General features: G+C 54.4%; 1 protein-coding gene across 1 annotated transcript in view; it reads left to right on the plus strand.

The window, feature by feature from the left end:
* The window catches only part of MICAL1 (microtubule associated monooxygenase, calponin and LIM domain containing 1), a 42,837-nt gene that overhangs the window by 8,959 nt on the left and 10,483 nt on the right, over positions 1–23,395 (plus strand). Inside the window, exons 2-17 of the mRNA XM_050953008.1 lie at positions 4,396–4,687; positions 6,459–6,666; positions 7,451–7,567; positions 8,160–8,261; positions 9,602–9,757; positions 10,832–10,932; positions 11,917–12,174; positions 13,896–14,011; positions 17,756–17,882; positions 18,444–18,513; positions 19,400–19,547; positions 20,086–20,273; positions 21,014–21,123; positions 21,434–21,484; positions 22,109–22,228; positions 23,086–23,260. Coding sequence (XP_050808965.1) covers positions 4,424–4,687; positions 6,459–6,666; positions 7,451–7,567; positions 8,160–8,261; positions 9,602–9,757; positions 10,832–10,932; positions 11,917–12,174; positions 13,896–14,011; positions 17,756–17,882; positions 18,444–18,513; positions 19,400–19,547; positions 20,086–20,273; positions 21,014–21,123; positions 21,434–21,484; positions 22,109–22,228; positions 23,086–23,260 — 2,311 coding nt within the window. The 5' untranslated portion in view covers positions 4,396–4,423. The remainder of the gene's footprint in view (positions 1–4,395; positions 4,688–6,458; positions 6,667–7,450; positions 7,568–8,159; positions 8,262–9,601; positions 9,758–10,831; positions 10,933–11,916; positions 12,175–13,895; positions 14,012–17,755; positions 17,883–18,443; positions 18,514–19,399; positions 19,548–20,085; positions 20,274–21,013; positions 21,124–21,433; positions 21,485–22,108; positions 22,229–23,085; positions 23,261–23,395) is intronic.

Below are 23,395 nucleotides of genomic sequence, written 5' to 3' on the forward strand. Positions count from 1 at the left end.
GTATCCCCAGTCACCTCTCAGTGCCGAATTTGTTCTATTTTTGTGTGTGCTGTAAATTACATTTCATAACAGCATGAACCACAGCAGGAAGTGTGTCTCAAGGCAATTACTGAGCATGTTGGCTAGCTGACTTTGGCCCCGTGACACCGCGCCCCCGGGGAGAGGATATAATTGCTCAAGTATGTGCTGCCTGACGCTACAGAGGCTAGAGGGCATGCTCCTTGGGGCAAGACTTTCTCTGTACAGCGCTGAACACACTGCTAGGTCCCAGTTTATGGTAATGTTCTATTGCTTAAAAGCCCTATTGCATGGGGGGGTTGATGCTGGGGCACTGGGCTAGGAACCCAGTGAGAACCAGGGTTCAATTCCTAGCTCTGCCACAGGCTTCCTGCACAATCTTAATTTCTCTGTGCCTCAGTTTCCCCATTGGTAAAATGTTTCCTGACCTCACAGAGCACAGCACCTTGGGCAGAACGCCGATTCTGTGGCCCTGATATTTCAGAAATCAGGGACACACACCACTCCAGTTGAGAAACAAGTCCGAAGCTGAATAGGCATCTAGGTGGTGCTCATTCTGGCAACAGATTGATTGGGGATGTGGGAGACAAGCCAGGGCAAAGATCTGCCCCAAATGCGTATATTACACTGAGACAGTGGTAATGCTAAGGGATGATTGTACCTCCCTGGTATGTTTCCTCCATCTTTGGCCGCAATCGCTTGGATACCCTGTGGAAGGCTTTGGCATCTTGACATTTCCTTCTGCAACTTGCTGTGGGCCTTTCACCAGACACTTCTGTGCTGAGGGGGACCCTGGACAGGTATCTGACATGCTGTAGGGCTTTACAGCCAGGAGCACCCTTGACCTACCTGCTTCTTCATTGGGAGTGGCTTAATGTAGAGACTTAGAGGAAACTGATCTCCCTCCAGGGAAGAAGCTGTGAACATTCGTAGCTCTCCCATGGGTTACTCTCCATTCTGGAGGCAGGTGAGACTCAACCTCACAGCCGCATTGCTCAACCCAAGTACTGCTGCAGTGTTGGTCTCTAAGGTGCCACAAGGACTCCTCGTTGTACATGCTAACCAATTACCCCATTGCCTCTGGAGGCTGATTGCCTTGCAAAACTGTTGCTGATGCAAGGAAAACATGGAAAACTGCATTGTATTTTTTCGGTGCCTTTCCTCAAGAGCTCCCAGTGCTCTACAAATAGCAATTAATTACATTGCATGAGATCCTGGGCTCAAAAAAATGAATAGAGAGCACCTCATTACTGTTGGCGTTTGATAACCTCCATAATGACTTAAAAGCTCCCCTGTAAACATGGTACCTTCACTGGATCCTGAATTCCGTCCCCCCTCCAAAGTTTTGTGCCATGTTGCATTGCGCTGTTAAGCAATTGCTGTGTTTCGCCCCGAGACACTTGCATTTTACACTGTAAGTTCTTTGGAGTAGGGACTATCACTTATTATTTGTACAGGACCTAGCACAATGGAGGCTGTAGGCATTACTGCGAAATAAGTGTTTAAATAATAATAATTTAAAGAGATGAGACCTTTTACTCCCTAAACTCAATGGAGAGGAGTGAGGATAGTGGAAGGGTCTTGAGGCAATCCCTGCTAAGCCTCTTCCTTTGAGGAGTCCCCAAATTTGTATCCTGTCCCTTGTCAGTTCCATTCCAGTCTGTGTAATTTGCAAGTCAAATACAGGCATTCCCTGTCTGGAAGCCTAGCAGGAGAGCTGGGAACACTGCTGTGTGCTTTGTGCTTCTTGTCTCACCTGCGATAAAGATCCTGGAATTGGAGCTTGCCTGGCAGTGATTTGGTGTCCGAGGTAGGAGAGAACACGGAACGGGCTGGGGTTTGCAGCTCTACCCAGTGTTGTGTATTGAGGACTGTGTTGGAATTGCAAGCTATCATTTTAAGAGCGGGGAGGGGTGTTCCATTAGCTTGTAGGCTAGAGGCCGGGGCTCAATGGCAAAGAGCATGGGATCAGAGTCAGACATTGGAGTCAGTTTGCAGCCAGCCAAGTGAGGTGAGTTGTACCTTGATGTTTAGGGAGCAGCCTACTTTGTTTCTCTCTGTTTGGGGTTCTTGTGTGTTCTGGATCAGTGGCTCTCAACCTTTCCAGACTACTGTACCCCTTTCATGAGTCTGATTTGTTTGAGTACCCCAAGTTTCAACCCACTTAAAAACTACTTGCTTACAAAATCAGACACAAAAATACGAAAGTGACCCAGTCACTATTACTGAATTGCTGAGTTTCTTATTTTTACCATATAATTATAAAATAAATCCACTGGAATATAAATATTGTACTTACATTTCAGTGCATGGTATATAGAGCAGTATACATTTATGTATCTAGGAAATTTTTGTTTGTACTGACTTCGCTAATGCTTTTTCTGTAGCCTGTTGTAAAACTGGGCAAATATCTAGATGAGTCGATGTGTTCCCTGGAAGACCTCTGCGTACCCCCAGGGGCATGCGTACCGCCAGGGGCATGTGTACCTCTGGTTGAGAACCACTGTTCTGGATTCTGAGAAATAAAGCAGTGTTAGGTTGCAAGCTCCTAGCAGGAGTGTGAAATGTTTTTTATCCAGATAAGACCCAGAGCAGCAATTAATTCTAAACAAAGGCCTTGGGGGCTTGCCGAGGTTCCTGCACGAATGCAGTCAGGCAAAGGTGCTATTCATGCCAGCAGAGTTCCGCCCCTGCTTGAAACCAGGGGAAGCTGCACCAGTGCAAACTGCGACTCAGAGCCCGTCTACTCTGGGGATTTGCACCAGTGCAGCTAAACTGGTGGTGGACTCTCACATATGGACACGGGCTAAACAGAAGGTGCTGGAGGAGCGGGTAAGATTCCTGATCCCATTGAAGTCAATGACCAAACTCCCACTGATGCCGGGGTAGAGGGGGTGCAGAGGAGTTGGGCTGTACTGGTTAGATGTGGGCAGCGCAAAAAGGCAAGTTATACAAAGTCATTTACTCTAACCACCAGCTGCCACCCACTTCAGGTAGATTCCAGACACCTCTGCTGCTTTCTGGGGAGCTTTTGCAAGGCTGCTGAAATCTGGGGCTGCGGCTGGTCCCAGCTCACATCCGGCCCGCTTAGGGTAGCCCTGGCTCCCTCTCTGGTAGGGAAACCTCCTGCCCTCCCGAAACTGGATGGGTGATAAAGAGGAAGGAAGAATGGTCTCTGCTGATGCCACAGGAAAAGACACTGAAACTCCACAGCACAGTGCACATAGGAAATTGCCCAGCAGTGAAGCTGACTTCTGGCCTGTCTCCCTGATGTCACACTTGCACAAGGGTACAATTGCTACAATTATTGGGCCAGGCCACACTTGGCTCCTAAATCCCAGAGGGGATATCCAGATGTGCTGAGCGTCTGCAGCTGCTAAGGAGGTTCGTGGGGTTTTTGGGTCGTTGGATTCAGGTGCCTAAATGTGGCCATGGGAGCCTTGCTCTGTGCACCAGATCTGAACACTCTGCCTAGAGCTCTTTAGCTCACGCGCTTTCTGCTCCTACTTTAGCTGATGCTAGCACAGAATAATAAACCTGGTACATATCAATGTCTTTGTTAAGTTGATGAACTCATTTAAGCTTGCAGTGTCCAGTGGGCATAACTGGACAGTGCAAGATGGAGATTCCTAGGGTGCAAGATGGAGATTCCTAGGGTTGTGTCTGGGACCGGCGCTATTGGCTAGTGTCATTCGGTTGCACAGTCCAAGCCCCGGCTGGCCAAAAGTGCTCACTCACGTAGCTGGGAGCAGCTGACATGCCAGAGGCTGTGTGTGAACAGCCCAGGAGTGGGGGTTCTCACAGCGGAGCAGGGTAAGGCTGGCTCCCAGAGACGAGGGCTGGAGTGACCTAGCAGATCGCCGGTCCAGATAACACCAGGGGAACCTCGTAGTGTTATCTTTGCGGATTCTAAGAATAAAAACAGAGTTGTGTCGCAGTCTCCCAGCAGAGTATTTGATATTTCTAGCCAGCATCTTTGCGTGTAAGCTGTGAAGTGTAACATATCTGAAGGCTGTCTTAGGTCTTAATCTGTTGGCGCAAGCAGTAGACGCTCATACTTTTAGCTCTGAAGCTCTTGGGTTCAAATCCTGCTGTTGCTCTAAGTGGGCTCTGTTTTAATTGGACAATTAGCTTGACACATGGTGGGTTTTGGTGTGTGTATGTGTATGTGTCCTCCTCTGCAGCATTGGGTGTTGGCCAGCTAGTGGCAGGAGACTGGGCTACGTGGTCCGATCTGCTAGAGTGATCTCACGGGTCTGGTTTCCCTTCCCCTGTGTCATGCCTTGGGGTAACATCCATGAAATGGGGGTTATTTGAGGAGTGGCTTCTCTGCAGTGCTTCCTCCGCTCAGTCTGTGGTTCGCTCCCTCTTTTCCAGACTCCTTTCTTGACCCCGAGTGCCCAGGATGAACACTCAGGATGGGGAGCAGGGTAACCCGGCTCACTCCCTTTTCGAAACCTTCCTCCGTGCCAACCACTGCGAGGAGGTGCTGGGCAGCTTCCAGGCCTTGTGCGGGCAGCTGGCTCTGGAGCACAAGGGCCAACTGCAGTTCTACCATGAGCTCAAGTCCTGCCTTAACTACTGGAGTGCCAAGGCCCTGTGGGGCAAGCTGGATAAGAAGGCTGGACACACAGACTATGACCAGGGAAAGGCATGTGCCAACACCAAGGTAAGAAGGGAGGGCATGACTGGTATAACCAGGGAAGGGCCTATGCTGAGAGCAAGGGGGAGGCATTACACATGTTAACTGTGTCATTTGCCTCCTCCTAGTGGCTGGTCCAAGTAACTGTAAGAATCTACTGCTAAGTTATAGCTAATGGAGCTGCTCTTTTACCTCAGGTGGTGGGGGCTTGTGCTTCCAGTAAGGGGAGTTGTGGGTTCGAATCCTCACCGTCAGCTGTGGTTTTTGTCTGTAGGCAGCAGTGGTTCGTTGCACTGAGACTGGGAGTGGGGTGGGGTGCGTTGCAGGTGCGGGGTGAGCCCAGAGCTAGCTAATGACAACGCTCTCTTCAGGGATGAATGGTTTGTTCTCTCCAGGCAGGGCTGAGTGGATCAGAGAGAGTATCTGAGCACCTTGTGTCGCTCCTGTTAGGATGTGCAGTGGCTTGTGGTGTTGACACTGTGAATAAACAGGTCTTGGCAGTTCAACAACCCCACCTGTGATGCAAATTGAGCCCCTTGCTGGAAGGGCAGGCGCGGTGCAGCTTCCTGGTGAGCTCTGCCTGTGCTAGTATATTTCGGGAAATTTACTTGGGCCCTGTCTCTACTAGTGCTCCAGGCGGGAGTGTTCCCGAAACCATGCTGGCCAGGCTGGGGGACTTACTGTGTGTCTGCTCTGTCCAAGAGGCACTTATAGACCCCAGGGCATGCAGGAGGGGTGGGGGGCAAGGAGCCAGGAACTCTCACACGTCAACACCGCTGGGCCGGTCACTTTAGCTCTCTGCTTGTGTCCCCTTGTGGAGAACAAGGAGTTAATGGCTTCCTAGCAGACAGTGTCAGTGCTGGGGGAGAGTCGGGAGCGGTGCTGTTCACTCTAACTCGGCTTGGGAGAGAGATTAGATCCCCCATTATCTGTCCTTGGATGAGAACAACTGGGACCGAGACTAAAAATTTTGAAAGGTGTAACAGTTCAGCTTGCTGAATTCCCAGCAGAGGGAAAGTGGGGCATCCTTGTGTACGCTGAGGAATTCAGCCATCGGTGTGTGGTATTGGCAGAGCTGTGCCTTCAAGGGCTGAGCTTCCCAGGCAGAGTCTGCAAAGGGCACCGAGTGTTCATTGAACACCCCCCAGCATAGCTGCACTGATGCAAACCCACAGGACTGACACACCAAGCGGCTGCTTGGGCTGGGGACAGCTCACTCCTGCTCGAATGCGGGGCTAGCTGCACAGGTTCAAATCATGGCAGCTACAGGCTTTGCCCATCCCCAGTGCAGGGGCTGTAACCAGGACAAATCCCCAGTGCAGCCAAGGCCTGAGTTTTCAGCAGATCACCCTGATTCTGGCCCAGTGAAAATGAGGTGGAGTCGGATCCAATGTGGGAAGAGGGGAGACCAGAGCTGGAGGCCTTTCTGGCCTGGGGCTTGTGTGCGCTCCCCTCCCAGTGGTGTGACTCATGTCCTGTGTCAAAGGGAGTTGGACTGATTTCCTGACTCCATCAACTCGGCCACAGTCACCTGGCTGCTGCGGTGTAGACCCCCTGCTCCCTCCTGTCTGCAATCCGCTCACTTCACCCCAGTTCTCAGCCCTGCCAGGCCTTGAGATCCCAGCCAGGCCTAGTCTCCCCTCCCTCAGCTAGTCAGGCCCTTCTGCCCCCCAGGGGGACAGACGCGCCCGTCTCAAGAGATCAGCACTGGGGTATCTGGTGGGCTTATTCCCAGCCATAAACAAGGAGCCTCCTGCGTTCTGCCCTGGGCACTCAGCTCTGTCACTGCTCCTTCCAGTGCCTGGTCATCGGGGCCGGCCCCTGCGGGCTCCGCACCGCCATCGAGCTGGCCTTCCTGGGAGCCCGCGTCGTGCTGGTGGAGAAGAGAGACTCCTTCTCCCGCAACAACGTGCTGCACCTCTGGCCTTTCACCATCCACGACCTGCGGGCGCTGGGTGCCAAGAAGTTCTACGGGCGCTTCTGCACTGGGGCCTTGGACCACATCAGTGAGTGGGACTGGGGAAGCAGGGCAGGCACAGCTCTGGGGTCAGAGCAAAATGTGGCTGGGGGGTGTTGGGAGACAGGACAGTGCCCGGCGCGCTGTGGCTGGGGTTGTTTGTGTGTGGGAGTGGACAGGGCTGGGCCAGAGGCATGTTGCGGCTTATGGAGATTGTGGCAGTGACCAATGTGCCCTGCCACTGTGGCTGGGCAGGTGAGGGGCGGGGGGGGGGCAATGCATGAGGCACTGCAGCTGGGATTGTCGGGGAGGCTGGTGCAATGGCCAAGGTACCCTGTGGTTGTGGCTGGGTTTTTGGGGTCAGGGGCCCTGCTGTCCCAAAAGGAGCCCCATCCCTGCGTGCCCCTGGAGGATTTCAGCTCCCCCCACACTCCATTTTGCACCTAAGACAGCTTTGCTCCCAGCCTGTACAATAAACACAGATGGCACCTGCCTTCTGGGGCCGAGACCCACCTCCCATGCTCTTTGAGCTGGGTCTGTACATCGGAGGGGTCCCCCCACCCCAGTGCCGTTTCATGGGATTCTGCAGTACCAGCTGCCCTCCCTGCTAAAGCAGCCTGCACCCATGGCGGGGAGAGGTCCAGACCCCAAGTCTGTAGCTGGCAGGCAAGTAGCTAGGGAGCTGCCTTGGGTCAGATAGCTGGGAGCGGTCGGAGTCTGTGACTCACAAGGCAGGGGTGCAGGGTAGGGGATGGACTCAAATAGGCTTTGTCTGCGACTGATCTCCAGGGAGCTTTGATTTCTGCTCCATCATTCTGTCTGTCTCTCTCCAGGTATCCGTCAGTTACAGCTGATCCTCCTGAAGGTCGCCTTGCTCCTGGGGGTTGAAATTCACGTCAACGTGCAGTTTAAGGGGCTCATCCCCCCAGCAGCGAAGGGGAGTGGACGGGGTAGGGAAGCTGGAGCCTTGTGACCCGGACTCATTCCAGCCGTCACTGGCTGAAATCCAGTCTGTGCCGTGTCGACGGTGCTGGCCCCCCCGCCTAGGGCCAGTTTGTTCCCTGGAGAAAGTTCGAGGAGGGGTTGGGGGATTCATCCCCTTTTCCTACTAACTGCTGCTGACCAAGACTGAAGTCTCTGCAGAGGACTAACACACTCGTGACATAGTTTTGAGCTGTGGGTCTGCCCCTGAGGTTTTTGTTTTATTTTAAATAACAGTACCGGTGCCTCCACAAATGCTAATCCAGATTCACAAACTCCCCCTCTCTTTAGGGGGTGGGCCAGTACCATTATCCCCATTGTTCAGATGGGGAAACTGAGGCACAGACCAGGAAAGAGACTCACCCAAAGTCATGCAGTGAGTTATTGGTAGAGCTAGGTTTAGAATCCAGAACTCCTGACGCTAAGCCACAAGCTCAAACCACTAGACCACACCTCCCACTTATGTATAAATGTTCCTGACAGGGGGATGGGAGAGTTTTCGTATTGGAGTGTCGATCAGGCCCCCTCTGACACTCCCTTCTCCTTTGTGTTTCTCTGCAGGTGGTGGCTGGAAGGCTGCACTCCAGCCCAGCTCCTCTCCCGTGGGGCAGTATGAATTTGACGTCCTCATCTCAGCCGGAGGAGGCAAATTTGTGCCTGAAGGTGAGGGCTCACTTGTGAGCTACAGCTCATGTGTTCCCCTCCCCTCCCAGCCTGGGGTGGGAGGGTGCATGAGGCTGCTGAGCGTAGCCTGGCTAGAGGGGCTGGGAGCGCTCCTTCTCCTCTACCATGGGGGCACGTACAGTCCCTACAGGGCTCGGGGGATGACGGGGACCCCTCTCAGGCCGGACGCACCCCCATTACCCAGGGGCTGGCCAGCAGCATTGGCCTAGGAGGGGCTAGTGCTCTCCTCCCTTCTCAGGGTGGCCAGGCTAAGGGGAGGCAATGGTGCTTCTGGTTGCATCAGCTGGGCCGATGGGTCCTGGGACCCTGATCAAGTCTCTTATCGCGGGTGAGGGTAGTAGAGAGAGAGGCTGAAGGGCTGGCGTGGGAGCGGATGGGGGTCGTTCTCTTTCTGCTCAGTTCTCGTGGGTCCCCACCCAGTGGGGCTGGAGTCTGTCGGCAAGATATGGAGTCCTGGTCTGAGGCGGGGTGGGGGCGGGAGGGAGGAGATGCAGTGTTCTCTGGAGCAGGGCATTTGCGTGAGCCAGGCAGCTTGGCGCCGTGGCTTGTACTCTGAAGGGCCTGGGGCGGGAGACTGGGGAGTGGGAGAAGAGGCCTTGAGACAGCTCGGCTCCTGATAGCCGGCGCTGGTCACGCCACCTGCTGAGGCTTGCCCTGAACATCTGCAGGGCCGCAGGGCTGGCCAGCTGCTACCTTAACATGCATGTAGTGTCATGCAGCGGGGCGCTCCCAGTGCTTATGCAGGGGCCTCTACAGCCCAGAACCGCCCGGCCTCCAGGCCCGCCTCCTCCCTGTGAAAACCAAACAGTGGGGACCTCCCTTCCTGGGCCACTGTTTCCCCAGGCCCCTAATGGTGCTTCCCTCTCTCCCCAGCATCTGTGCTGGGCCGGGACTACCTGGGGCAGGGAGCGATTCCCCCTCAGTGCTCAGTAATCGGTACGTGGTCCTGCCTTCTGGCTGTGTACTGCCAACTTGGCGCTGGTCCACAATGGTTGAGGGGTTCAGAGCTGGGGCTTGGTCCAGGCCCTTCTCAAACCCCGCTCCTACCACCACTGACACCTTGGTACTTGCTGCAGACAGAGCACCCTGAATGTCAGGCGGTGTAGTTCTTGGAGCTGCTGAATAGCAGACAAGGACGCTGCACCCCTGAGGGTATGTTCTGGCCCTTGCCAGTCTGATTCGGCCTGCACCCCTCTTCTTTGCCTCCACTCCCTACCCCCAAACAGGCTTTTCCCTGCACTGCCAATGCCCCCTTTCCTGTGGGCTAGGAAGGGCCCCGGCAGGCCTGACCGGCGTGGTGTCTGTGTGTCTGTCCCCAGGGTTCAGGCGGAAGGAGATGCGTGGGAAGCTGGCGATCGGCATCACCACCAACTTCATCAACCGCCACAGCCGGGCCGAGGTGGAGGTGGCTGAGATCAGCGGTGTGGCCCGCATCTACAACCAGCAGTTCTTCCAGAACCTCTACAACAAAACGGGTCAGCAGGGCCTTTCCCCATCAGCTAACCCCTTCCCCTGTGCATCCCACGTCCTCCAGGGCTCCATCAACCCGCCCCTGTTGTGCGATGGGGCCGGGGGGCAGGGGTGAGGGCATTCAACAGGCAGCAGGGGTCCCTCCTCAGCAGAGGGTGTGCTCAGAGAAGGGAACTTCAGTACTGAGATCAGGGGCTGCTGATGTTGGTTATTTGATTTGTGGTAGCACATGGGAGCCCCAATCATGGCCCAGCCTCCCACAGTGCCAGGTGGTGTACAAACACAGAACAAAGAGACGGTCCCTCCCTCCCCCCGCCAGGGGCTTCAGGCAATTGGGGCCATTTGCCATCAGCCTAAGCTGGGAAGATGGAAGGCTACCAGAGGGGAAGTATATAACCTAGCCAACTGCAGAGAGGACATTAATGGGACACCTCTGTTGACCCTGTGTCATACCACAAGAACAAGGGACCCTCAGTGAAATTAAAAATGAACCTACTTAAAACTGAGAAAAGGAAGTTCTCTTTCATGTGATGCTTCATTCGCCTGTGGAACTCACTGCCACTAGATAGCACTGAGACCAGAGGGTTATATGGAGCCTGGACTGGGCCAGAAGTGTATATGGGGGATGGATTAGATGACTTCTTAAGGTCCCTTCGAGCTGCACATTTTTGTGATATGCACAGTAAGAGCATCAAAAGTGATGTTACATTTGGATACTTATGTTCTTGTATACATATAAAACAGATATAAACTCTCATGCATCAGGGCACATGCCAACTACTAACAGCCTGGGGTCAGGAAGAAACTTCCCTATGGCATGTGTCCATTGTGGGAGTTTTATCTCCTTCTGTGAAGTAGCTGATACTGGCCACTGTTGGAGACCCCTACCCCAGAGAGTAGATAGTTCCCTGGCCTCAGCTGGGATGGTGGTTGCTGCGTTCCTTCTGGCCCTTGTGCCTGTCTGTCTGTCGATGGAGCAGGTTGTGGGGCAGCTGCCTATCCTCGGATGGCATTCTCACGCCAGCTGTCTTGGCCCAGCTCCAGCTCAACCTTTTCTTTGTGCCTTTGCCCCATGCCAGGTATCGACTTGGAGAACATTGTCTACTACAAAGACGACACCCACTATTTTGTCATGACGGCCAAAAAACAGAGCCTGCTCAAAAAGGGGGTCATTGTGCAGGTGAGAGGGCTCATGGGGCCCAGTGCGGGCGTGGGGAGGAGACTGGCAGCCGTGGGCAGGGCTGTGGGTAGTTAGTGTGTTGGGGACTGAGCTCTGGGAATCTGAATTCCAGTCACTTCCCTTCTTCTAGTCGTAATAACAAGGTGGGAGAGATGGGACCAAACAGCTGAGTTCACCAGGGCTTGGGCCTGGGTTGCACGTGCCCAGTATATTGGAACATGTATGTGGAGGCGTGGGGCATTGTGCTACCATCCTGGCAGCACTTGCAAGGGCTGGGGTCAGTGTCTGACTGGGCGGCCTCCAGAGGACACAGAAATGGTGCCGGGGATTCGCTGAGAGGCACTTCTCTCTCTCTAGGGTACGTCTAGCCCACGAGCACTGGGTGTGGCTGCCGTTCCGGGTGGTGTACCCAAGCTAGTGTTAATGTGGGTCGCTCAGGTCCTGGCCGGCGGAGCTGCTTCAGTGTGTGAAGGTCCAGGTGGGTTTGGGCAGCTCGTACTGCCATGGCTTCCTGGCTCCAGTACCTAGATTAAAGCTAGCGTGGCTACTACCGCAGCTCAAGGTGCAGTCACACTCGAGGGCTGCAGTGTAGACGTACCCTGGGCCAATGCACCAGTCTGGTGCTAGGAGCAAAGTGCTGCTGGAAAGACCATTTTCTGGATGAGACTTAAAATGGAAGGTGCCAACCACTAAAGCTCTGTGGCGCTCCTTGCCGGAGTGCATGTGTCCTGGCAAATTTCCAGACGAGTGTTACATCCTGCTGACCTGCATCGCTCCTTGTGGTTTCGGTGGGATATATTCTAACTTTATATTTCCTGCCCATGCCTGTTGCTGTGTACTCTTATTCAACTGCCACGTTCCACCTCAGAGGTGGCTGCATCTTGATAGGTGATGACGTGATCCCTTTGCTTTACAAACAAATACGCTTTCGGGCACATGTGCCAGGAATCCCCTTTTGAGTAAACCCTCACCCTATTCCTGCAGGACAAAGCGGACATAGAGAGCCTGCTGTCCGCTGAGAACGTCAATCAAGAGGCCCTCCTCAGCTATGCCAAGGAAGCCGCCAACTTCTCCACCAACTACCAGCTGCCTGACTTGGAGTTCGCTCTGAACCACCGGAACCGCCCGGATGTCGACATGTTTGACTTCACCTGCATGAACCGCTCGGAGAACGCGGCCCTGGTGCGCGAGTGCCATGGGGCCCGGCTGCTCATTGGTCTGGTGGGAGACTGTCTGGTGGAGGTCAGTGCCCCACTAATGAGAGACGAACAAGTGTGGGGGCAGGGGGGATGAGCTCCAGCTGGGATCTCTTTGCAGCCTTAGCTTGCAAGGCTGGAGGGATCTCCTTCCGTGCTAGTGTCCCCTTGGCAGCACGGCCAGCCCAGGGGCAGACTTTATGCAAACCCTAATTCTCCCCGTCGGGCAGCAGACTGACCAGCTGCACTCCTCACTCCCGTTCAGGGCAATGCCCATGTTTCCCAGCTGTGGTGATTCTTCCTCTAACCCAAGACAGCATCTTTAAACACGTGCTGTAGCAATTGGGGCAGTGTTGGTGTCATGCCAGGAGCCCAAGAGCAGCTCCTGATACACATCTACATCACGAGCTAGCGGTGGGATTCCTCTGCATGTGTCCAAGTACTGGTGCTAGCTTTTGTCGAGCTAGCGCCAGCATAAAGAGCAGTGCAGCCGCAGTAGCAGGGGTAGCGGCAGGGGAGGTGTGGCTTAGCCGGGCCCGGTATGTACCCACCGGTTTCACGCAGGTTTATGCTTGGCCTGTGCTCTGCTGCTGCTACCCACGCTATTGTGACTGTGCTGTGATTAATACTCACGCTAGCTCGATGAAAGCTAGTGTGAGTGTGTGCACATGGAAGGGGGACTCCCACCCCTCGCTCGTAGTGAAGGTGGAGCCTTATATAGCATGGAGCCAGCTAGTAGTTTGAGCAAGGGCTGAGCGTCAGCACTTTTGGTTCCATTCCTGACACCGACTCACTACGGAACATTCACCCCTGTGTGCCTCGGTTTCTCTCTCTGTTGAACTGGGATAACGACCACCCTGTGAGGCCGAGCAGGTTCATTAACGTGTGTGGGGCTGAGAGATCCCTAGCAAAAAGCACTGTCCATGTGCAAAAGATGACAGGACAGTGGGCACGAAAGTGCTGAGACTACCAGTCCCAGTGCTGGGCAGGGTTCTGTGTTGCCCAGCCACTCGAATCAAGTGCACGCTGGAGCCTGGGTTCCCTGCAAGCTGCATCTGAGCCACGTGGCAGAGCCGGCCCAGGCTTTGGAAATTGTCCAGGCCTCATTTAACTAGGCAGCTTCACACAGAGCTGTGTGCCTATGTCTCCAGTAAGCTTTCCTTCTCTGAGCTGTGCCCCGCCCAGAGCTCCAGGCTCCTCTGAGTCTCTGGGCTGAATGCTGTCTCTGGCTTGTGTGGGCTGAGGGTCATCCTTCCAGCCAACCAGGGAGAGAGCTGACTTTCCTCTAATCTATCCCCTTTGTTTATTTTATAGCCCGGGGTCTCATGGCTCTGTCCCAAGCACACCCTCCACTAGCAGCCTTTTGTCTGGGAGAGCTCAGCTTCCCAGCTGACACCGAGGCTCTGGTTTTTCAGAGGTCAGGGGTGGAAGTAAGGAGGGGAGAGGCTTGAAGCAGGAGCTCCCCAGATGAGTGCTCCCCTCTGCTGACATGCAGCTCTGACTTCTTCCACTGGCAGCTACCCAGGAGGGCAGCAGCTGTTTAAGTGCAGAGCACTGTGTGAGAACCAGCCTGGGATGGCTCCCAGTCACAGCACCCACCTTCCAGACCTCAAGAGCAGGTTGCTTTTTGTGCGTGCAATTGGACTTGAAGCCAGAGGCTGTTGTGTTCCAGGGACCTCAGCCAGGACTCTGAAAATCCTCCCTTAGGGTTACTGAACACATGTGCAGCTCCCACCCCCTCTGCTCTCTCTGTCTCTTGTTTTATAGCCATTCTGGCCGCTGGGCACCGGCGTGGCGCGGGGTTTTTTGGCTGCCTTTGATGCTGCCTGGATGGTGAAAAGATGGGCGGCAGGAACCTCCCCGCTGGACCTTCTGGCTGAGAGGTGAGGACTCTACTCCTGCAAAGGTGGTGTGTGTGTGTGTGTGTGTGTGTGTGTGTGTGTGTTCCTGGTTGTGTGTGTTTGCTTGGTGAAGTACAAGAGCTATCAACCCTCATGCATCAGGGCACAAGCCAACCTCTAACGATAGAGGGTCAGGAGGAAGCTTCCCTTGGGAGCAGGTAATCCCATAACTTCAGGGTGCTTGCACCTTCCTCTGAAGCAGCAGATGCTGGCCACTGTTGGAGCCAGGATATCAGTCTAGATGGACCCCTAATCTGAGCCAGTCTGGCAATCCCCCATTCCTAAATGTAAGGACAATCCCTCCTGTGGAGAACTTGATGCCTTTGTACAGCAGGTAGGATACAGCACATCAGGTGCTCAGAGCACGAGGCGTCCTTAGATCCATGTGCATCAGCTCTTTTCAGGCCCTGGAAGGGAGAGGCTTAGGTAGCATGGCTGCTGCGAGGGGCTCTGCTGAGAGCCAAGTTGTGCATGGCTTGTTTGGATTGGCAGTGGTGCCAAGTTGCTGGCTGACTCTGCCTCCCCAGCTGACTTTGCTGCCATGGCTCACCGCAGCAGGGCGTCCCCTCCCCGAGGGCATGGCTCAGAGCTGCTTTGGCAACCTTGTGGGCACGCGGGGGACTGGTTGGCTCAGGGCAACGCGGAGCCTTTCACTTCCAGTTCACCCCCTGGAATCCAACCCAGGGCAGTAATGGTGGCTGTCTGGTGCCCTGTCTGAATTGAGTTTGGGTCTCAGTCTAGTTCCTAGTGGACAAGTGTCTGTTGCACAACCAGCCATCACATGCACAACTGGGAGTCTCAGCAGAGAGGGCAAGGAATGACTGAGCTCCCTTCTGGCTCCTCAAGGGGTCCCTGCATGGTAGGGCTCTGGTGTGGGGGAAGTCTGCACTGTCAAGCTGGCACCTTTGCTTAGCACTAAATTCAGCCCTTCTCAAGACTATTGACTGCCAGGAAGCGCCTGATTGCAGGCTGCGTTGTTATAGCTGTGGTGTCTGCCTAGATCACTCACACTCTGAGCTCTTAAGGACGGCCAGAATGGGTCAGACCAATGGTCCATCTAGCCAGTATCCTGTCTTCTCACAGTGGCCAGTTCCAGGTGCGTCAGAGGGAATGAACAGAATAGGACAATTTTGATTGATCCATCCCATGTTATCCACTCCCAGCTTCTGAGAGCTGCAGGTTTAGGGACCCCCTGACCATCTTGGCTAACAGCCATTGATGGACCGATCCTCCATGAACTTATCTAATTCTGTTTTGAGCCCAGTTATGCTTTTGGTCTTCATACCATCCCCTGGCAACGAGTCCCACAGGTTGACTGTGCGTTGGGTGAAGAAATACTTCATTATATTTGTTTTAATCTCACTGCCTATTCATTTCATCGGGAGACCATAGTTGTTCTGTTATGTGAAGGAATAAACAACACTTTCCTCTTCACTTTCTCCACACCATCCATGATTTTATAGACCTCTATCATATCCCGCCCCCCCCCAGTTGTCTTTTTTCTAAGATGAACAGTCCCAGTCTTTTTAATTTCTCCTCGTATGGAGTTATTCCATTCCCTTATTCATTTTTGTTGCCCTTCTTTGTACCTTTTCCAATTCTAATACATCTTTTCTGAGATGGAGTGACCAGAACTGCAGGCAGTATTCCACGTGTGGGTGTACCGTTGCTTTGTATAGTGGTCTTATGATATTTTCTGTTTTATTACCTATCCCTTTCGTTATAGCTCCTAACATTCTGTTCGCTTGTTTGACTGCCGCTGCCTGTTGAGCAGATGTTTTCAGAGAACTACCCGCAATGACTCCGAGATCTCTTTCTTGAGTGGTAACAGCTAATTTAGACCCCATCATTTTATGTGTATAGTTGGGATTATGTTTTCCACTGTGCATTACTTGGTATTTATCAACATTGAATTTCATCTGCCATTTTGTTGCCCAGTCACCCAGTTTAGTGAAATCCCTTTGTAACTCTTCACAGTTAGCTTTGGACTAGCTTGAGTAATTTTATATTGTCTGCAAATTTTGCCACCTCACTGTTTACCCGCTTTTCCAGAGCATTTATGAATATGTTGAACAGCACAGGTCCCAGTACAGATCCTTGTGGGACATCGCTATTTACTTTGTTCCATTGTGAAAATTGACCATTTATTCCTACCTTTTGTTTTCTGTCTTTTAACCAGTTACTGGTCCATGATAGGACCTTCCCTCTACCCCCATGACTGCTTAATTTGTTTAAGAGCCTTTGGTGAGGGACTTTGTCAAAGGCTTTCTGAAAGTCCGGGTACACTATATCCACTGGATCACCCCGTCCATATGTTTGTTGACCCCCTCAAAGAATTCTAATAGATTGGTGAGGCATGATTTCCCTTTACAAAAAGCGGTCTTCACTCTTCCCCAGACATCATTTTGGGATGTATTATCAGAAGTAAGTAAGCAAGACACAAGAAGTAATTCTTCTGCTCTACTCCACACTTATTAGGCCTCAACTGGAGTATTGTGTCCAGTTCTAGGTGCCACATTTCAGGAAAGATGTGGACAAATTGGAGAAAGTCCAGAGAAGAGCAACAAAAGTGATTAAAGGTCTAGAAAACATGGCCTATGAGGGAAAATTGAAAAAATTAGGTTTGTTTTAGTGTGAAGAAGAGAAGACTGAGAGGGGACATAATAGTCTTCAAGTACATAAAGTTTGTTACAAGGAGGAGGAAGGTGAATTGTTATCGTAACCCTCTGAGGATAGGACAAGAAGCAATGGGTTTAAATTGCAGCAAGGACGATTAGGTTGGACATTAGGAAAAACTTCCTAACTGTCAGGGTAGTTAAGCACTGGAATAAATTGTCTAGGGAGGTTGTGGAATCTCCGTCATTGGAGATTTTTAAGAGCAGCTTAGACAAACACCTGTCAGTGATGGTGTAGATAGTACTCAGTCCTGCCATGAGTGCAGGGAACTGGACTCGATCCCTCTTTAGGTCTGTTCCAGTCTTATGATTCTGTATAGTGTTCATCTGTGTGTCTGATAATTGTGTTCTTTACTATAGTTTCAGCCAATTTGCCTGGTACTGAAGTTATGCTTACTGGCTGTAGTTCCCGGGATTGCCCCTGGAGCATTTTGAAAAAATTGGCTTTACATTAGCTATCCTGCAGTCATCTGCTGCAGAGGCTGATTTAAGCGAGAGGCTACATACCACAGGCAGTAGTTCTGCCATCAGATTTGAATTGCTTCAGAAGTCTTGGGTGAATCCCAACTGGTCCTGTGCATTTATTACTGATTAATGTATCAGTTTATTCCAAAACCTGCTTAATGTGCAACAGTTCTTCAGATTTGTCTCCTAAAAGGAATGGCTCAGGTGTGGGAATCTCCCCCACATCCTCTGCAGTGAAGGCTGGTGCAAAGAATTCATTTCACTTGTGTACAACGGCCTTGTCTTCCTCGAGTGCTTCTTTAGCACCTGGACCGTCCAGTGGCCCCACTGACTGTTTGGCAGGCTTCCTGCTTTTGATATACTTAAAAAAAATGTGCTGTTGATTTTTGTGTCTTTAGCTACTTGCTATTCAAACCCTCTCCTGGCCTGCCTAACTACGCCTTTACACTTGACTTGCCAAAGTTTATGCTCCTTTCTATTTTCCTCCCTATTTTCCTCTTCTGAACCCTTGGTTCTTTATCTTGCTCACTTTTGAGATCAGCTGCGCAGGAACGGCCGTGTAACCTGGCTCATTTCCTCTGCACAGGGAGAGCATCTACCAGCAGCTGTCTCAAACATCCCCTGACAACACCAATAAAAACATCAGCCAGTACAGCATTGACCCTACCACTCGCTACCGCAACATCAACCTCCAAGCCATAAAGCCCAACCAGGTAACTCGTCCAGGCCACGCGGAGATCCTGCCCTGCCGGGGCTCCTTGCGGCGGGTGTCACAAGCACCAGCCCCAGGTCCTAAAGCCATTTCTCTCTCCCTGCCTGGTTTGTTACCTCCACCAAGGGATAATTGCATCCACTTGACGCTGCCTTTGCATTCCTGAGAGCTGAGTACCGAGCAAGGTCTCTGCCCTGTTCTCGTAGGAGTGATGGGATAGTCCAAATTGTAACCGCCCACCCATACTGATTCCACCTGGCTGCTGCCCTTTGCCCAAGGGACGGGTGTACATCTGCACAGCTTGAGAGCCAGTGGGTAATACAGGAATGAACCGCAAATCCACGATGCAGCTGACTGTGCACAGGCTCAGTAAGCAAGCGAATGCAGCCAGCTCTGGGGAAGAGCCAGGGGTGAGCTGCACAGGTTGCTAGCCAGCTTGGTCTCAGAAGGAGAGAGGGCATGGCTGGGTGCTCTGTCAGAGGGCCGCACGCTCCTTGTGTTCCCTCTCCTGGGGTTTTGGCTCTCAGGGTGAGTAGAGTTCTCGGGGTGTCTCTCTCTGCAGGTCCGTGACCTGTATATAGTGGGGACGATCGAGATCGACCGTAAGAAGAGAGACAGTCGCAACAGCAGAGGCAAGTCTGGGGGCCCACCCTGGGTGTCCAGCTGCACGGATCCCTCCGCAGACCTGCCTTCCACCCTGTGCACGCGCCACCCTCCTCACCCTGTAGAAGCAGCGGCTGGTGGAAGCTTCCCCCCTCACCCAGCATCATTGCTGGGTGCCTGCCTGACTTTGCTCCCATCAGAGCCCCTTTCTCTCTGGCTTTCCACCCCTCTCGCTACCTTCCCAGTGCCTTTTCTCCATGTGCCCGCTTACACCTAAGCAGTATGCGTTTGGCTGAGAGCAGTGGAGCTCGGTGCCCTTGGGGTGGGACCCTCTGGCTCCTCTTTTAGATCCTCTCCCATCTTCTCCTCCCCAGGGCTTTTCCTCCTGCCCCACTTCCGCTCACCCCAGGAGCGTCCCAGGAGCCTTCGGGGGCCAGAGTGTCCGAGTGCTGCAGGGGGGTGGGGAGTTGGGCCTGGGGATTGTGGCTCCCTCCCTGGAGGGGGCATGAGTAGTTCTTCCCTCGGTTTTTGGGAGGTGGTCTTGGGAGCCACTTGTTCCCTGATGGCTGGCAGGTCGCTGTGGGAACCTGTCCTAGGCTGGGCTGGCAGGCTGCGTCTGGAGGTGCTGTCACCTTAGTAGCAGCTAACAGGAGACACGGTCTCCCCGTCTTCTCCGTGAGCCGCATGCTGTTGCTCCCATGGTCTGCAGCCCAAGGAAGCGACCCACCTGCTGGACAGAAATGTGGCTGCCCAGAGGCCCAGGCCGGGCCTGCCCCCTGTACCCCAAGGCCCTCGATGGAGGTGATTGTAGGTTTCCCAGTACTGATCCCCTGGCTGCTCCCTTTTACAGCCATGCTCCTGCAGTCCCAAACTGGTCCCTGCATCCAGCCTCATGCCTTGTGCTCTCTCCTCCAGACGTCGGCAGGGCCTACGAGGAGCTCCTGAGCTGGTGCCAGACCCACACGGCGGGTTACCGCGGTGTCACGGTGACGGATTTCACGCACTCCTGGAAAAGCGGCCTGGCCCTGTGCGCCCTCATCCACCGCTTCCGGCCCAACCTCCTGTAAGTCTCCACCCTGCCCCAATGGCTTGAGGACAGGAGGACAACCCCGGTTGGGCTGCCACAAAAGACTTGGCCCCAGGCTGGGAATGTGTGTTTGTCCCGGCGGTGCAGGCAGGGTGGCTGCTGCTGGGAATTCCTAGGTGCTGGTTTGCAGGGGAGTGATCTGTGTTTTGTGGCGACTGGATGGTGCCTCCTACTACCCCACCCTGCACCCCCAAGGCTCTAGTTCCCCCCAGCCTGACCTTTGCTCCCCCACCCTTGCTGAATGTTGCAGTATTTGATCCAATGGATGATCCCCCGTGTGCTGCCCAGTGCTGAGGGGTGCTTCTTCCACAGAGGCTGCTTCCTGCATCGCCAGTGTGGGGGGCATGGGGCAGGCATGCAGCTGCCTGACTCATGTGCTTAGTTTCGTCCGTCACTGGACGAGGAGGGGAGATCTAAGCCGGGTTAGCCAGGTGCTCATGCTCCTGAGCAGAGTCTGATGCAACAGCACCGACTTTCCTGTCCCCTAAGCCTGATGCCCTTTTTCTGTCCCTAGAGATTTCAACTCCCTGGACCAGCACAGTCCTATCAAGAACAACCAGATGGCCTTGGACATAGCCGAGCAGGAGCTAGGCATCCCGCCGGTCCTCTCCAGCACCGAAATGGCCGCTGGGGCAGAGCCCAACCAGCTCGGACTCATCACCTACCTGAGCCAATTCTATGAAGCCTTCAAGCCTTCTGCAGGTGAGGACCCTCCAGGGCAGGGCTGGATCTCGGGAGGTATCAGCTCCCAGCCCTGCATTTGCTCTCCCCCAGCCATGGTTTGGATAGTCAGGGTGGGAAGGACTGGGGGACGCCGGGTCAGACTCTGGAGTTGGCTGCTGAGCAGTTCCCTTTGCAGGGGACTCTCTCTGGTTTAAAATGGACAGTGGGGATCATGGAGTTAGTTTTCCCCATCTCGATTTGAGTTTCGCCCCTACCCCGATGACTTATGTGACCTGTGGGGCAGGCTGTGCACCCTGCCCTACGCAGATAAGGAGGAGCCATTGGGGACTGGGTGGAGGGGTCCTTCTGCCTTGCTCTGGGAACCTAGTCCAGGCCCTGTGAGGTGCAAGTCTCTTGTGGCTGGAGCGGGCTGTGAGCCAGCCAGGCACGTCCCGGTACCCTGCAGAATTAGCTCCCTGGGGCAGGTGTGCCTGCCATCCTCAGGAGTGAGAGCCGGATTTGAACCCTGGTCTCCCATGTGCTGGCAGGGAGCCCAGCTGTCAAACACAGAACACCCAGCTCCCATATCTGGATGCTGAAATTCACAACCCTAGGGAGGCCTGAAGGTTGCCCCACTCCTCTGCTGGCTGGAGGGATTGCAGCTGAGATGGCACATGCTCCCTTTCCACAGCATCCTGCCGAGGAATGCAGCTGGCCTGTGCACTAGCTGCCAGGCTGGGCCCGGACCCCGTCACGAGCCTGTTTTCTTTCCCTTGCAGAATCAGAGGAGAGAACGATGAAGCTGCTGGCTCCTCCCGGCACCCGGGGAGCTGTCCTGTTCCTCAGCAAGCTCCAGAAGACTCTGAGTCTAACTCGCAAGCGCAACCAGGTAAATGGTCTGAGTGTCTCCCACTGTGCAACGGGTGCTGGGAGCCAGGGCTGTGCCCTGTCTACGGCCCAGGTGCTCATGAGGACCTGGACAACGTGTCCGGCACCCTGAGCCAACCCGCTCCCTGGTAACACAAATGCCTGCTGCTGGCTCTGGTGAGCTGGCGCCGTTCCCTCCCTGAGCTGCTCTGGGTGTGCTGGCAGACCCTACTGGTGTGCAGGGAGCGGAGGAATGTACGCGGCTCTACCATAGGCCCAGACCGTCCTGCTGCCGCAGCATCTCGCTCAGGGAGCCCTATCTGTGATTTCAGGACAGTGCCCAGAAGGATGCTGAGACCAAGAGGACGAGGAGAGAAGCAGGGGTGAGTTTCCCTGTTCTCTTAAGTATATGGGGCCGGGGCCAGTTTAAGAGCTAGGACACGGGGGATGTCTGCAGGACCTGGGCCCCTGGCCTTGTCACGCTGTTAGGGCAGCAGGCTGCGTCCCAGGGAAGGGAACGCTTTGTGTTGCTCAGCAGCGACCTCTATGGTTGCCTTGAGTGGTGGGAACCAGTGCTGGAGGGAGTTTTATTATGGAGAGAGTGGAGAGGGTGATGGGGGGTGCCATGGGAGCCTTGCCCCGTGTCCAAGCACTGGCCCGTGATCTGACATCTAGACACTGAAATCTGCGTCCGTTAATCTCTTCGCCCTCTCTGGAGCCATTGCCCCAGATTCCAGAAGGGCACGTGGGTGTCTGTTGCAGTGTGTGGGTGAGCATGAGGCTCTGAGGCCCGTGGCTGTGCAAGGAACCCGTGTGCAATGTCTGGACAGATCAGATCATGGCTGACAGATCGTACACACGTCTGCATGTGGAGACCACAAGCCCCTTCTGGCCCAAGGCCACGCATGAATGGGTGCGGGCTCCTGTAACAGTCACTGCAGAAGCTGCTGGCCTGCTCGCTGGCCACAGTCATGTGTTTCGATTTCCCCTGTTGGGTTGCTGTATAGCTGGAATCAGGGGTGGAAGGCGACATGTTCATCGCTGACCTTGGCTGGGGGACTGATCACCGGGAGCAACCTCAACCCACTGGGGTCAGCCCTTCCAATTCCATGCTGAGCAGGCGGCAGGTTAGTCTCTGCTTCCCGGGAACCGTCTCTATCACACCAGCCGGGGCGGCTGGGCGGCCGGCCAGACGTCTCCTGTGTTTGCTGTGACGGGGCGGGGGCCTTGCGAGGGAAATCCCAGCTCAGTTTAAAGAGCTCCCAGGGTGGGTATTGAGGCAAGGAACCATCTCCCTGTGCCACCGGTTTGAATCTAGGCCAAACTGGTGGTGGTTGGAGTATTTAGAGGAGCGGAGCTTACTGGCTTTAGCATTGCTGTGTGCGAGGGGACATCTACGCTGAAGATATGAATTCTGTGGTCGAGCTCGCATGCTATAAATAGAGTACAGGTGCATACGCAGCAGGAGAGGCTGGCCGCCTGAGGCTGTGCCGAGAGGCTCAGAGGGGAACGTACCTGGGGAGGGGGAGCCTGTTGGCCCAGCAGGGCTATGTTCTAGTATTAGCGCTAGCCTGAGTATGTCTCCTCGAGCTGGAATTTACACCTGCCGCCCCAGTGCCGATGGACCCTTAGTGCTAGGCCCTGGGGACTATACTAGGTAGGGTTGGGGGGATGGGGCTGTGCAAAGCAATGCTTGTAGGGACCCCTCTAAGCTCCTCCCCACCAGTGACTAGTCATTTCCATCCCCCGGCCTGTGTTCCTAGGCCGGGTTCTGCTATCCCCACTCGGGAGCTATCACAACCCCCCTTGGGGCTCTGGCAAGCAGGGGCTGGAGCCCGAGTCCAAGGTCAAGAACAGGGAGCACAGCACAGTTAGGGCCTCGCGGGTGGCTGGCAGTCGGGTGGGCCAATCAGGGTTACGCGTGAGTAGTGCAGGGCAGCTGCGTAGGTGGCCCGGCCCCAAGGCTGTCTGGCTTCCTCCGCAGAGCTCGCTCGCCTCCCCCACGGAGAGCAGCGACGCCTGTTACTTCTGCGGCAAGCGGGTGTACATCCTGGAGCGGGTCAGCGCCGAGGGGCACTTCTTCCACCGAGGCTGCTTCCAGTGTCATCAGTGTGGAACCACGCTGCGTCTGGGAGACTTCGCCTTCGACGAGGATGACGGTGGGTCCCAGGAACGGGGCTGGGTTCAGAGAGAAGCCCTGAGAAACTACAGGCCAGGGGCAGTCTGGGCTTCGTAATCCAGCCAGGCAGCTCCCAGAGCTGCCTCGTATCAGGCCCTGCCAGTCTTGAGTCGGC

Source organism: Gopherus flavomarginatus, chromosome 5 (assembly GCF_025201925.1).
Source record: "Gopherus flavomarginatus isolate rGopFla2 chromosome 5, rGopFla2.mat.asm, whole genome shotgun sequence".
NCBI classification, from domain to species: Eukaryota; Metazoa; Chordata; order Testudines; family Testudinidae; genus Gopherus; species Gopherus flavomarginatus.